The 14861-nt window shown below is 38.3% G+C and overlaps 1 protein-coding gene across 2 annotated transcripts in view; it reads left to right on the top strand.

Annotated features, from left to right (window-relative positions):
• Positions 1 to 14281, top strand: part of PAPD7 (PAP associated domain containing 7) — a 46689-nt gene extending 32408 nt beyond the window's left edge. Inside the window, exons 10-11 of one of the 2 annotated variants that reach the window (XM_009321916.1) lie at positions 536 to 694; positions 12034 to 14281. In XM_009321916.1, coding sequence (XP_009320191.1) covers positions 536 to 694; positions 12034 to 12213 — 339 coding nt within the window. In that variant the 3' untranslated portion in view covers positions 12214 to 14281. The remainder of the gene's footprint in view (positions 1 to 535; positions 695 to 12033) is intronic. The other variant, XM_009321915.1, reaches the window with a different exon arrangement.
• The last annotated feature ends 580 nt before the right edge of the window (positions 14282 to 14861 follow it).

Below are 14861 nucleotides of genomic sequence, written 5' to 3'. Positions count from 1 at the left end.
CTTGACTGGCAGACCGTCTCCTTGTTTCTTGGTAGGTGGAGCCCTAACTTTGCTGTTGCTGGGTAGAATGGCAGAAGACTATAACAATTACAGTGAGTAACTTTGCTGTACAGATAAGTACAATCCAGAACACTGTTCAGAGGATTGATTCTGTCATAACACCTAAAATTCGAGCCCGTGTATCACTAACAGTGTTGCTGTTCTTGTTCTGTTTTCCCAACCTTAGTTCCCATCTTTTAATTCGAATTTGGTAGAGGTATAACTTTGGCTTTAGATTGTGCTGACTGGAACTGACCTCTGATTGCCATAGACCTGTCGACATTGTCTCCTTGATGCAGGTTCAATTAAACTTTTGCTAGATGTGTAAAATAAACATAGTGCTGGCTTGTATTTTATTTTTACCTTTGAACAAAAATCATTAAATTTTACAGTATTCACATGAGTTGATATTTGGGTGCATTTTCACATGCATAGCCTGTATATACTGTACTTTCTGTAAAGTTGCTTTTCTTTTCCCCTTTTTCTCTGCCAAAAGGATTCTGATACACCACCTTGCACAGCTCCTAATGTTTACCAGTTCAGTCTGCAAGCACCGACTCAGCTTATGGCCAGTTTACCACCCGCATTGCCTATGCCAAGTGGTAAACCCCAATCTGCGCCTACGAGAACCTTGATAATGGCCGCCAGTAATCAGGTATGAGCCAAATAAATGGAGCGACTTTTTAATGAGAAAGCGATCAAATCGGAAGTGTAGATCATTTGCGCTGTGCTGTCAGTCTAAAAACCTCTGAAGATAACCTTCATATAGCATGTGCTAAACTTCATGTAATCATAAAAGTACTTATCTGCCGTGTCCGAAGTGTGGGGAGAAGAATGGGTGGGAAAGGGTTTGATGTTTGAGATGCATCTCTGAATATAAGAGCCCTTCCACAGCACACTGACATCTAGGAATAAGTTGAAGGGAGAGTCTCAGATGTCTGACTCCTTAAGTTGTATTTGAGACTCCTGGTGCCTAACCAGTGAGATATTTGCAGCTTTTCAGGCTATTTAACTTCCTGTTCTTAAAATAGACACTTCATGTAGGTGGTGTATCTGTAAGCTAGTTTTTGAATCTGAAGAAATAGTACTGACCTGTCTGGGCTTGTTTAGTTGTCTTGATTTTGAACTATTAGAACAGATCTGACTAGCATTGTAACTTTCTGTAATACCTTTTAAAGATAGAGAACAGAAAATTAATTACGGGCATGCGTACAAGAATTTTTACCAAAATATTAAATGTGTGCTAAAATGTGCTGGGAGGTGAACATGCAGGGAAACTGCGCGCTACTCAACTAGCCTGAAGTATTTTAGCTAATGTATCCATTATAGTACAAGGGGAAGAAAAATCCTCAGTTTTTCTTACAGCCTCAGTGCCTCTATCAGAAAATATTCCCTCAATCTTCATTATTAAAACTGTTTGTCAAAACAGCTGCCTCACATGAGCTGTAATGCAAGTTGTGGGCTGTAGGTTGCCTATGGTAACAAAATAATGAGCTGGTTTCTTTGAAACCTAGTTTCGGTCAGGTTCTTACAATGTTTTCCTTCTCTCAGTCCTTCTATCACAGTTCTTGGGAATCTAGGGCCAGGATATTTTCAACTTAATGACCTTGTCTTTTTTATTTGATTCAGCACTTCTTTGACACTTTGGGCACGACGCAAGATGTATTTGCTTCGGTTTCTGCTTCAAGATTGTTCAAATATTTTGCAGAATCGCAGAATAGTTGAGGTTGGAAGGGGGCTCTGGAAGTCACTTAGTCCAACCCTTCTGCCCAAAACAGGGTCAACTACAGCAGGTTGCTCAAGGCCTTGTCCAGTCAGGGTTTTGAGTATCTCTAAGGATGGAGACTCCCCAATGTCCTGGGCAACTTATTCCAGTAAAAAAGTTTGTTCTTAAATTTAAATGGTGTTTTCTGTATTTCAGCTTATGCCCACTGCTTCTTATCCTTTTACTGGGTACCAGTCAGAAGAGTCTGCCTCCAGCTTCTTTACACCCTCTCATTAGTTAGACCCATCAATAAGATCCTTTCTGAGCGCTCTCTTCTTGAGATTAAACAGTCCTAGCTGTCATTTCCTTGTATGACAAATGTTTCAGTCCCTTATCTTCATGAATCACCATCACTCCCACATGTCCATGTCTCTCTACTGGGGAGCACAGACCTGGGCCCAACACTCCACATGTGGCCTCACCAGTGCTGAGGGGAAATGATCACCTCTCTTGACCTGCTAGAGATACTCTTCCTAATGAAGTCCAGGATCCTGTTGGCCTTCCTTGATGAAAGGGCACGTTGCTGGCTCACATTCAACTTGTCCATTGGGAATCCCTGGTTATTTTATGCCAAGCTGCTTTCCAGCTGGTCAGTGCCCAGTGCATACTGGTGTATTATTCCTTCCCAAGGGCAGAGTTTAGCATTTCCCTTTTTCAAACTTCATGAGATTTCTGTCAGCCCATTTCTCCAGCCTGACGAGGTCCCTCTTTATGGCAGCACAACCAACTTATGTATCAGCCACTCCTTCCAATTTTGTATCACCTGCAGCTGTGCTGAAGGTCACTCTCTTCCATCATCCAGTTCATTAATGAAGATGTTAACTAGTATTGGCCCTAGTATCAGCCCTTGGGATATACCACTGGCTGCTGACCTCCAGCTGGACTTTGTGCTGCTGATCAAAATACTTTGAGCCTGGCATGTAAGGGAATACCTTTCATTCAGCTTGTGAGTTTGATTTATATGTCTAGAGATGGTAACTGCCACTTACTACACAATAAAAAAAAATAATCAGTGCTTTAAATGCTGAAACATTTAGATGAATAATGAAGAAATTTCATCTGGACAGCATTTTCAACGTTCAGTAATATCAGTATTGAGTTAGGGCATGTTATAGCTTGATGCCCAAATTCTTCATAGTTACTACACAAGTGCTTGTTTTAGGCACTTCACTGAAATGTGTTTCACTCTTTTTCATTTAGACCAGGCTACTTTGCATAGCGTAGGTGTTCCACTATTTCCTTGCTCGCAGGTTAATATAGAAGGGGCACCATCTTTGAAAGCTGTTATCACATGCTCTTCCCAGTTACCTCTGCAATCCTCAGTCATCTACCAAGCCCCACTTGTATCTTGAGGTATGCCTTTTGGTTTAATCTTGTAAGTGATTACACAGATTCCTCCCTGCTCTTCTCCCCTTTACCTGCCCTCCCCTACTGCTGAATCTTACCTAGGCAAAAACAGCTTATTTGCACAGGAAATGTTTTCTATTAGTGAGAAGCTAATAGAACAATATATTGCTATTTTAGTGTTTGCAGTTGAGTATTCACATGCTAGTGTACAGTCTGAAACATTTGAAGTTTGTTTAAAATAAAACTGGAGAGCTATTTTAAGTTAAACTTCATCTAAAACACGAACTTAGTCTAGTTTATTCTTTTCCTTAACAACTCTGCTTTTCTGAAGAGGTACCCTGGAGCTTAACTTCATCAAAATTACACAAAAAAAGAATCCAGTTTTTGAGGCATGCAGTTGTTGGTACAAAACAAATTGGCATCCAGAGTTTTTGCCTCAGTTGTGGAGAGGCAATGTGTTGCCTGAATTTTGGATCTCTGTTGGAATTTTGAATCTTGGAAAACAACTGCTTTGTAGCACTCTTTCTGGCTTTCTGTTACTTGGCTGTCCTTTCCAGTACTTGTTAACTGTTCTTTTAGTAGTTTGTACAATACTTATATGTTTAAAATTGGGAATTTTTCTGTGGCTTTTGCTTGACAAAGATGTGCCTTTGAGATTCATGTTACATCAGAGGAAGTTTCTTGCTATCTACAGTTCAGAAATGGGATGACGGTTTTTCTGCCTTGAATTTACCAAAAGCTTATGTATTGTGAAGTAGAAATGTTCTTTTTTTGGTAAGGATTACGACCAAGTCAGAAGTGGGAAATTAAATCATTCCACCCAGAATACTCTAAATGTCTCCTTGTCACTTGCAACTTTCTGGAGCATGACTGAGCTAGATTAGGTTGATGGCTTTCCTTTTGCAGTTGATGTAACTTCAGACCATGCTAGTTTATGGCTTTTAATGAGCAGATTTTACTAGCTCAGAGGACTCCTATCCTGGTAGACTTGAACATGTGCAACTTTTTCTTAACAGCAAGTGTTCTTTCATATTCAAAAAGTCTTTGAAAGGGATTAATTTGTCTGCATGGTGTCTTCAGCCTTTTCCCTGGCAACTTTCTCTGCCTCAGTTCAGCTTGGAAGCTGTACCTCGGTGTCCAGTACTACCCTCGAAAGCAGGCGGTGCCAATGTCAAGAGCACTAACTGTGTTTTGAACAACTTGCAGCCTTCTAAGCAAATTCTCTGCCATTAGAGCTTCCTAATACTTTCTTTTTTGAAACAGCTTTGGTGTGATTACCAATTCTGTTTACATACTGCATAATTAATTGGAGAATTTCCAGGTAGTTCAGGGACTAATTAAGCTCCTGATACAGTCTGCTTGCTTTTCGGGATCATCATTATCATTTTTCGAAGGTAATCATTCTTCTACTTTGCTGACAAGTAGTTTGATTTCACTTGTGAGAGCAGAACAGTTTCTGAAGCAGTGCTGCCCACTGCAATAAGCAGAAAACCAGATATTGGCATGCATGTCCAGATGAATGGAGGGGGTGGAAGTTGCTTGGTGACTTCCCATGGAGAAGAAAGGACTACTTTCCTTGTTATTTTGGGATGAAATAAGTTCAGTTCGTTCTTGGATTGTTGGTCACTTAGTCACCAATGAAGACAGAAGAAACTTCATGTTGCTTAGGTCAGAAGAACTCTTTTCTTTTACGTTTTAAGTTGTGTTTTTTTTTTCCCAAAGAGTGGTCTTTTGATTCAAAAGTACCTAAAGCCAGTAAGCACCAGTCCTTCTGCTGCGCTGGCTTCTGGTGTGTCTAAGAAAACCTCTACTGAAGACCCTTTACATAAGTGGAGTCTGATCGTGAATGTGTTCATTGAAAATTTCATAGCAGCATTTACTAGCTCAGTTGTGAAGCACAAGAGACAACTAGGAAATAAAACCGTAATGTCAATGCTGAAATACCACAGTCTAAATAACTCTTAGAAGAACTTGTAGAAGTAGTTTGTTTTTCAGATTCTTTTGTGTTTGGCCATATAAGGCCAGACACTTAAACTTATAAACCGCTTGTTTATATTGCTTTACAGGAACTTCACTGGCTAAAATACTTTGCTTCAGCGTTTGCTCTTATCTGGAACAATTGTTAATGGTGTTGCTTTTTATCCCTAGTAATGCTGATACTGCTAGTATCTCTGGAATGGTTCCTCAAAAGTTAGCAGCATTGGAAACAAAAATAACATTGGTCAGGGGCTTGAGTCAAAAATGTATTTCTTGTAGATGAGTGCAAGCTGTTAAATGTAGTTCACTTCGATGAAAGATACATTTGTAAAGATACATTTTAATTCACATCAAGGCTGAACTCTAGTCCACTTTACCAAATATTTCTGAGAATGCAGGTGTCATCAACTAGTCAGATGTACAAATATGCTAAATTCCCTTAGTATAGTGTGATGCTTCAGAGTTTTTAGTATGTTAACTTCAATTTAGAAGTGACCTGATTTGTTTCTTCAATGGCATTGCTAAGCTGTTTAGGTACTGAAGGTTTCTTCAGTCAACCAAATGGCATTTTTCTTACCTTTTATTTAGAGTGCTCTCATTTAGGATGGAATACTTTTTCGGTGTCCATGCATTTTCTTAGGCAAAGGAAGGATACTACCATCTTACTTTGGAGACAATTTTGATTCTAAATGTCAGACTCCCGTCTTCTGTGTATGACAGAACATTGTTTGATTTTTCATTTAATACATGCAAAATTAGGAAAAGATGATGATGTTTTATTTCCTTTCCTAAAGAATGGAGAGAAGAAAAAACTCTATCTCAGTTTCAGAGGCTGTTCACCTGAAAATAGTACTTAAGATATTTTTCATCTTAGATTGTCATATATTTATATGGACAGTCTTTATGTGGTGAAATCCTTCCACGTATGGAAACTGACTCAGCTTGACTAGACCCTGGATAACCTAATCTGACTCTGCTTAGAATAGAAGGTTGGATTAAATGATCTCTAGAAGTCTCCATATAGACATCCACCCTAGATGTTTATGTGACTGTATGAAAGTCTCTGGCCACCTTGGTGGTTGCTTCCTGAGTGCTTTTTGAGTTGCAGGAAAGAGACAAAGTCTAAATAGTAGTTTCTAGGAACATAAATAAACCTACCATAAATAAAAGATAGACTTAAGGAAATGTAGAAGTAATACCTGATTTTTGTTTGCATAGTACACCTTTATCTTCCAATGTCACTGTAATCAGATTGTTGGTCCCAAACTGAGGTTGATCTGAATATTCACACACGCGTTTCCTCTACTGACTTTTTCACGTGTACTGTATTGATATCAGCTCATCATTTGAAAAGTGTTTTGGGTCTGCTCACTGTAATAATACTTTTTTTATTCCAAATAAAAAGGTGAGAAATCTCAGTGAGGTAAGATTTCTCTTTAAGGTCTGAAATTGTCAGCCTTACGCTAGAGAAGCTATTATCTCTTGTTCTCATTAATGACAAGTATGCAGATAACACTTCATGGCCCATGTCACAACAGTAGCAAAGTTGCAGTATGAGTTCTGACTTCTGGTAGTGTTGTTTTGACTCTCGCCCCTCATTTTTGAAACCTGACTGGTGACAAGATCAAAAAGGGTATTTATTTTGTGCGTCAGATTCTACTTTCTTTACCATAAGGTAGTTCAAAATATGCTCAGATTATGATGGTAGTCTCTACTGTCAGTCACTCATTCTGGGGTCTCGGCCCTCTGTTCTCTGAAATACTAGTTTATCTTTGAACTGTCGTACTAATAGTTGCTTAACCTGTTGTTAAAGGTGAAGAAAACCAAAAGTTTCCCTTTGTTACAGGCTACTGGCAGACCTACTGCACAAAGTAAAATAAGATATGAAGGTCTGATATAACCTGCTCCCTTGTGGCTTTGAGTCTTTCAGTTCTCTAGTGTTAGAAGATAAGAAACATCTAAAACTTTTCTTGCTTTTGAGCTCTTTCTAGTCTCCATGTTGATTTTTTTTTCTTTGCTGCTCTCACAGCTGGTTGCATAAATGCTGTTTTCTCCTTTTAATGGGAGCAGAAATGGGTTTTGGCTCATTTTATAAAATCTGTTCAGGACTCAAGATCTTGGCAGTTGTAGCTGAAAGTGGCCAGTAGGTCCAAACAAGGGGCCCAAAAGGAAGGGAAGTGTCTTTGATGTTTGCAGTGGTTTGGACCTTACTTCCCCAGATCGCCAGTTCTAAACGACTTGAGTAAGAACTTATTTTGGTTTTGCTATACTTCAGCTTAGAAATCCAAACCACTTATAAATCTTACCAGGTTAAGAGTATGCCCAAGTAGCTGGTGCAAATATCTTGTAGAATCCTGTTAGCTAATTTAATGAGGCTAGGTTGAACCATTGCCTAATACTTGATTTATTGCTCATGCAGTAATGACTAAAATGTCAGTTAGGTCGTTGCCCATTGTTTCTCTCCAAAACAGTGGATTTATTTCATAAAGAACAAGTAGTTAAATTTTACTTACATGCAAGATGCATTTTTTAGTATATTTCCAGATGTTGTTGTGCTCAGAAAGTGGGAAAGTGAACATAAATCCTTTAAAAAAGGGTTCTTTGTGGGTTTTTTTTTTTGCTACAAGCCTAAAATAGAGAATTTGGAAATATGGTGAGAAATTGAAAAGAACTTTGAAGTATTTTGAGGATGTATATTAAGTTGTTTAAGGGGATACTTAAAATGTTAGCGATGCATTAAAGTTCTTCTGAATACTACTCTGTAATATTTCACATGGAATGAATTTGAAGTGTACGAGCTTAATTACAGTTCCGATCAACTGCAGACGAGATTCAATCATGGCCATTAATCCTGTAGTCTTAACAACAAAATAGTAAATATCTTCTGCAAATAATTATTCTTTCTAAACTCTCTTATGCCTTTTCTAAACTTTTTCTTCAGCTTTGTAGGTCCTTACCAATTATTTTTGAGCGCTGTATGTATAATCTCTTTTCTTTTAAAGTTAAGAGTACTGATACTTCATTTTCGTTGCTAACACTTCCCTGCTTTTTTCTGCTTACTGTAGAGATGCTAACAGTCAAAAAAACCAAACACCAAAACAACTCGGAAACCCTGTTTATGTTTAGACTTCAGCTCTGTGTTACTTGTGTTATTTCAAAGTGTAGGTGATTTATTTTTGGCTATAAATTTTCTTTTTGAATCATGACAGTCTTTGAATGTCAGCAGTTTTGTATACTAACTTTGCCAGTATTTAAGAATAAAAGTTTGGTTTCCTTAGCAAATAATTACTTGGTATTTCAATTTCCACCAGATTTCTGTTTGGGGTAAAGGCCAGGAACATCCTTTTCTTAAATTTCTGTTAAAATATCTGGAAACTCTTTTAACCTGGTATGTGATACAGAATTCCACCACCACCCCCCCCCCCCGGCTTGTCTCAAATGCAGTTTTTTTTTAGTTTTCCCTCCAGATCTAGCAGCTTTTATTTGCAGAGGATCAAATTCAACAGACTTCTCAAAAAAAACCCAACCAAACAAAAAAAACCCACAAAAAATAAACCCGTTCTATCATTCAGTTGTTGAATCAATTGCCCTGTGATGGGAAAGCAGACTATTCTATCAAGAAATAGATGTAAAGAAGTAAAAACATCTAAACCAAAGATTTGTCTGTTGTATCACAGATGAAGGGCTTTCCTTTTTGATTATCTGATCTCTCTCCAGCCATCACCTGCTTACAGACATGCTATTTCTCAGTGATTATGGGAGTCCTGAGCATGTGAATACCCAGAAGTGTGTGGACGAGAGAAAGCTGTTTGATACAGCCTCTTGGGATTTCCAAAAGACATGAAGTAAATTGCTTTTACCAAAGATTCTGAAAGGAAATTAAGTGAAAGATGTGTGTCCTTTTGTAAACAATGAATAGTTAGAAGATGAGAAACAAAGATTCCATTTTTGTAGTAAGTGGAGTTCACCAGGAAAGCCCTGCAGGAGGTTGTGCTGGGCTTTGTGATGCCTAACATCTGAAAGGCAATGGGTGAAGTGTGGCGAAGTTTGCTCGTGTTAAGCTCCGTAAGGGCCAACTGAGAAGGGGTGCGGAAGGACCTTTCAAGGTGCTGCATCAGGAGGGAGAGAAATACTTTAAACTTTGTAGAGAGTGGCAGGCTCTGGGCTGACAGTTTCTTGCAAAGATGAGATCTTGACGTTTTTGCAGAAAACTGCTTTGATAATGCTTTCTTGATTTCCTACTGAGAATTGAGTGTCAAACCAAATTTCAGACATTATTAGGAATAAAGAGCAGAAATGAAAACATCATGTAAAAATCCATGTAGATCCCCCATCATGAACAGTGAGTACAATTTTGCTTCCTACATCAGGAGAAAGTTATAATACAAATGGAAGAAGAATAGGGAAGGATGGTGAGAGTGGTCAAACAAATGGAATTGCTTCTGGTTGAAGAATGAATGATTCTTTAACCTGGAGAAGAAAATGAGGTATATGAACCTAGGTCTGTGTAGTCATCAGCAGTATATGGAAAAGTCAGAGAGCAGAATGACAAGAAATGAATTACTCCAAGAGCTGAAGAATCATCAGATGGTTGACATTAAGCACGATGCTCATTTAAGCTGTGAAATGCTGTAGCACAGGATGCAGGATGCTAAAAGCTTATGGTTTCAAAAATCTGAACAAACTAGCGAACAATATCTAGTGGAGAACTAGAAAATATAAAGGCACCATCTCTGACTTAAGAGGTCTCTGAGTCAACTTCCTTAGGCACCTGCTCTCAGCTGATGAGTCATAAGACAGATGGATTCAGATTCTGCTCTGATAGTTTGACAGTCTTTATCTTGATGGCCTGAAAAACAGTGCAAAATGCTTCATGACAAGCTAGAGATCACTTTCTGGCTAGCTTATTAATCATTCTTTGGAAGTTCGATTACCTTTTGGACAAACCAGGGATATAACTTCTTCTAGGATAGGCTTAATTCTCATACTTGATGTGGTGCTTGTCTGATCTTGTGGTGACCTGCTTTCCTTCCCCCAATAATTTTTTTGCTGAATCCTCAAATTGAGGATGAAGTTGCCAGATTTTTCACATTTCCAGCTGAAGAGGATAGGCTTGCTGAGACTTTGTATGCTCCTTGGTCAGAGTTTTGTTCTGGTTGTGCAGCAGCAAAACTAAAGTTTTCCTCTGTCTCTTTTTCACCTTATAGTTGAGGGTAACTGTAATGACTGGCTGTTTTTAGTGTTTTCACTGTTGAAGGATCACTTTTAGTATTTTGACCTCACTTAATGTAGATGCTTAATTGCTTATATAATTGAGTCAGATTTACACTTATGAACTAGAAAACTTTGCTGTACAAGAATGTGACAAGATGGTGTGTTTGCTTGAAGGACCACTTGCCAAAAATATAAAACATATCCTAAGTTTTTTTTAGTTTCACGTTGTTGACTTTCATAAATAGCTTCTAGTAGATGTTTTAGCAACATATGTCAATAAATAAGGTTTGGGCAGTTTTGTCTCTTAAGAATGAGGGATTCTCAGCTTGCATTCCCTTTTTCTGTTTGTCCATGACTATTTTACCATTGGTAGTCTGAGGATAGCACTTAGCATGTCTGTCTTGGGAGTCTAGAAGTTGCATGTTGAAGGTTGATTAGGTTGCTGTAGGACACATTTTACAAATTAAAGAACAGTTTAAGGGTTTTTTACCACCCTGCAGTTAAGTTTAATTATTTCTCAATACTAGTCTTCACCAGTTTGTTTTTCTGTATGCTCAGTGTCTCTTCTAATTATAATTTGACAGTAAAAAGTTGCTTATGGAATTATGCATTCAGTAACTGTTTTGGTTTTGTGCACACAATTGTAATGATGGCTTGGTGTTCTCATATTTCTTTCTACTCCAAACTTGTTTGGAAATACAGGTTACTAAAGTAGCTGTAGATATTTCATATTCTAAGCTGTTGCCTCAAATGTGAGCTTCGTGGTGTTCCAGTTTAAACACGGTAGACAAAATGATGTATTGGCTTTTGTTAAAGGCAGTCAGTTGTCTGTCTTAGTTATTGCTGTCAGACATCAGAAAATGTTTCTTGCATTGAAGTTACCAATATTTGGGAAGTCTGTTTCAATTTCATCTTTTGCAACTTGTACCTATTTGAAGTACATACACATCAAACCAACTTACCGTGTGCCATTAAGTGATAGGGCCACCTGTAGTACCTTATGGTGTGGTAGATTTACTCAGGCTGCCACTAACCCTTTTTGGCAGTTTCTGTTCCAAGTTATTGGAGATTCCCCCCAAAGAAAGTGTCATGCTATGTTCCTGATCATTGAATTGTTTTGCCTTGGTCTGGATGTGAGGTATGGTCTAGGAGTCGTGTAGCCCTATGATCAGACCAGTAGAATTTACAAGCTCCTTACAAGCCATAGCTAGTTTACCTGTAGCTGAGTGAGATCATGGGCAGAGCAGACTTGTGCTTTGTATGTATCAACTCACACGATCATGCCTTTACACTTAGCCATGATGTTTCTGAAAGTCTTATTGGGTATCTCACCTGGTCATGCTCTTGCTAAGATCCTCAAAAATAGAAACGACTGTCACATTAGCATTTAACGTGGAAGGTCTCTGTTTTTATAAGGGTGATGCATAGTGAGTGTATTTCTTTCTCATCCAAGGGTTTTAAGGACGCTTTGAAATTTACCCCACTTCATTTGCAGGACATTTACTTCAGAAAACACTTCGTAAGCTGTTAGTGCCATCGGAGTTGCACAGCTAAAACTAGACAAGCCTGAAAGTTGTTTCAAGTAGTGTTCTGTGGGAATGACTTGTATGTTGAGGAAATACCACTGGTAATATGTGCTTTGTTTCGGTTGTTTGTATGCCTAAACTGAGTGCTTTTCTTGTGTTTTTTAGCAGCACGGTGGAATGAAGTTTTCCATGAAAGGAACTCATAACCAAGGCAACAGCTACAGCCCCGTCGGCAGTGGAGGCATAAGGCAACCAGTTGGTAACCGAGGACACCACCAGTACAATCGTAACATATGGAGAAGAAAAAAACACAGAGACAGTTTGCCTATTAGTCTGAGCAGATAATGGCAGGTGCCAAAATGACCTTCCCTGTTCAGACAAACTGAGTGAGTGCCACTCGACTTGAGGGATGGAGACCAGCGTCCAGCACATCGTTTTATTGGTGTTGCCAAATATCTGCAACTGACTTCTTTGCATGTTTCTTTGTGTGGTGGTTCAGTCCATCTTCAAGAAGTAGTTGTGCTTATCTGTGAAGCCTTATTAAATGTGGAAGTTTGTTTTCTGCCTTCCCACAATGGTTCATACAGTGCCGAAGCAGCTCTGACAATAGAACTGCAAGGACATTTACAAATGCTGTGGCTTTTTTGCTGTGGCTACATCTGTTCCTTTGTGGGTTCTGTTTTCTTTTATTTTAGAAGTGAAGGAAACTTCAGCCCCTTGGAATTCTTTTTTTTTTTTCTTTGCAGCAAATCAAGTTGGGAATTCATAAAAGTAAATTTGCTGCTCTCCTGTTTTCGTTTCAAAGTTCAGAATTTTTTGCTCTGTAAATATTGGAAGTATAATTTGTGCAATAACTTGGAATTTTTAATTTAATTTCATATTGTCACATAAGTTATATTTAAGGGGAAGAGGTTTTTTAATTTACAGATCCTTTCCCAGGTTGCATTATCTAAGTTGGGTTCATAGTTTTGGCAGGTTGTCTGAGCAGTGTTACAAACATGACATTTGGTAATATTTGAGGCTTCTTGATTCACAATGAAAGTGCGATTTGGCTTACGGTTTTAAGAAGGTATTAAGCTCCAAAGCATTTTGACCCTGTGTTTTTTAGCTCATTGTCTGGCCTCTATCAGTCGTCTTGCTCTGACCAATGAGTTTTAATTTTATTCCTTTAACTAGACAACAAATCCAGCATTTGTAGTACCAGAAGTAAAACTTTTGAGAGGGAGGGGGAAAAGGTTGGTTCGAGTCCTGATGTGAAATTAAAAAGCTGTGAACTACATGCTTTGATGCATTTTAGTAACGTAACCTGTTAATGTTTGGGTTCAAACAACATTATTAAACAGAGGTACCCGGCTTAAGGAATGTGGAGAAAGGAAATATGTTGATTCCATTAAGGAATCTGTATAGCAGTATGCATTAGTTCTGTTAAGAGCAAATATATAAAAAGTACTTCAGCTGCTCTAAGCATTACGAGAAGTATCTTTTAATGTATTGCAGGAGAGCACAGCCCAGTGTTGTACACAGTATGAGTGGCTGGCACTTAATTTACAGATGCATACAGGTATACTATGCAAGTGTGTATTGCCATGACAAACACTGTCTTTAACTTTTTGAAAAATGTACATCCTGCCTAACCCTGAGTTTTTTAAAGCGCCACAGTTGTCCTGGGAGTAGGTCACATCTCACGCCCTCTGACTTCCTGTTTTTTTTAATGAGAGTTCTTAAGCTATACAGAAAACTACAGATCAGTTATACAAGTCCACTAGCAGAGAGAGCTGAAGAATCCTGTTAACAGGACATCTATACTGTGTACAGATACAGAAGGTTTTAAAGCTGATATCTGAATATTAAAATGAGGTGTCAAGCATGAAGCTTTTTAATATGCTGTATGCCTTTGAAGCAGAAGTAGTTCATGTTATTACTGAATCTGTCAAACACAAACAGGTCCTTGAGGGGGAGAGAGGGCAACATTCCAAAGTAGAGTAGTGCATATCTGTTTGCAAAAAGTTTGTCTTAATGCTCCAGACTCATCACAATTTAAAAAAAAGTTTTAAAAATTGTGAGCTGATTCATAAATAATATCTAAGGGCTGTTACATGAGCCTGTACTGCTTAGTCTTCACACACTAGCAATATTGAGCATAACTACATTAAAGAGCCTTCAAAGGCTTTAGTTGGTGTCTTATACTAGCGTCCATTTTAAAGCAAAACTCATTTGAAAAGTGGTATCATGTAACACTTCAGTCATGGTGAACCAAATAAATTGGCCTGGCTATCACTGTGGTTATGTGCTACAGGTTTAAAAAAAAATCATGTTTAAATTTTTTGTGTGGACAACTACGTGGAAGCTAAAATTGACATATTTTTATGTAAAGTTTTCTATTCTTTGATTTTTAATAAACTTTGGAGACCAGTCACTCTTCTGTACATTTTTATGGGAAATGTAATGGATGAAGTAATACTTGACCTTATCCTATTGTTGACGTATGCTTTGAACATCTGCTTTAAATTGTTCACGCTGAACACCTTCAGAACGAGCTTGGAAGGTGGATGGACGCCCTCTGCAAACGTGTTTGATGTGTTTATAAAGGGAGTAATGAAATGGCTGTTGGCTTCGTAGTTGTGGTTTTGATCCCTTGATAATGAGAGAGCAGAGGAGCTGGAGGTAGTTCCCAACAGCATTCTTCAAAGAGGAGATTGACTAACTGATCCCTTGGGATACCTTAACTTTCCATATAATTTTTTAGTCCCTCCCTGTAGTTTCTAAATTCCTTTCAAAATCTTTGTCCAGTTTTCAGCCTCCTCAAAAATTGGACATACCTTGTCTTTTTTGTTGATTTCTATTAACCCTCTGAGAGGACTCTGAAATGTCAATAACTGACTCGAATTCAAAGTTTCAGAAACTGAGGCTTTGGAAGGAACTTGTATAAATCCATGAACTCCAAGAAAGGGAACCGAAGTATTTTTAGTAGACAGTAATGCAGGGCTAGGGGT

This window comes from Pygoscelis adeliae, unplaced genomic scaffold (genome assembly GCF_000699105.1).
Source record: "Pygoscelis adeliae isolate BGI_AS28 unplaced genomic scaffold, ASM69910v1 Scaffold144, whole genome shotgun sequence".
Taxonomy (NCBI): Eukaryota; Metazoa; Chordata; class Aves; order Sphenisciformes; family Spheniscidae; genus Pygoscelis; species Pygoscelis adeliae.
Note: the sequence above shows the minus strand (reverse complement) of the source record. Positions and strands in the feature narration are given on the sequence as shown.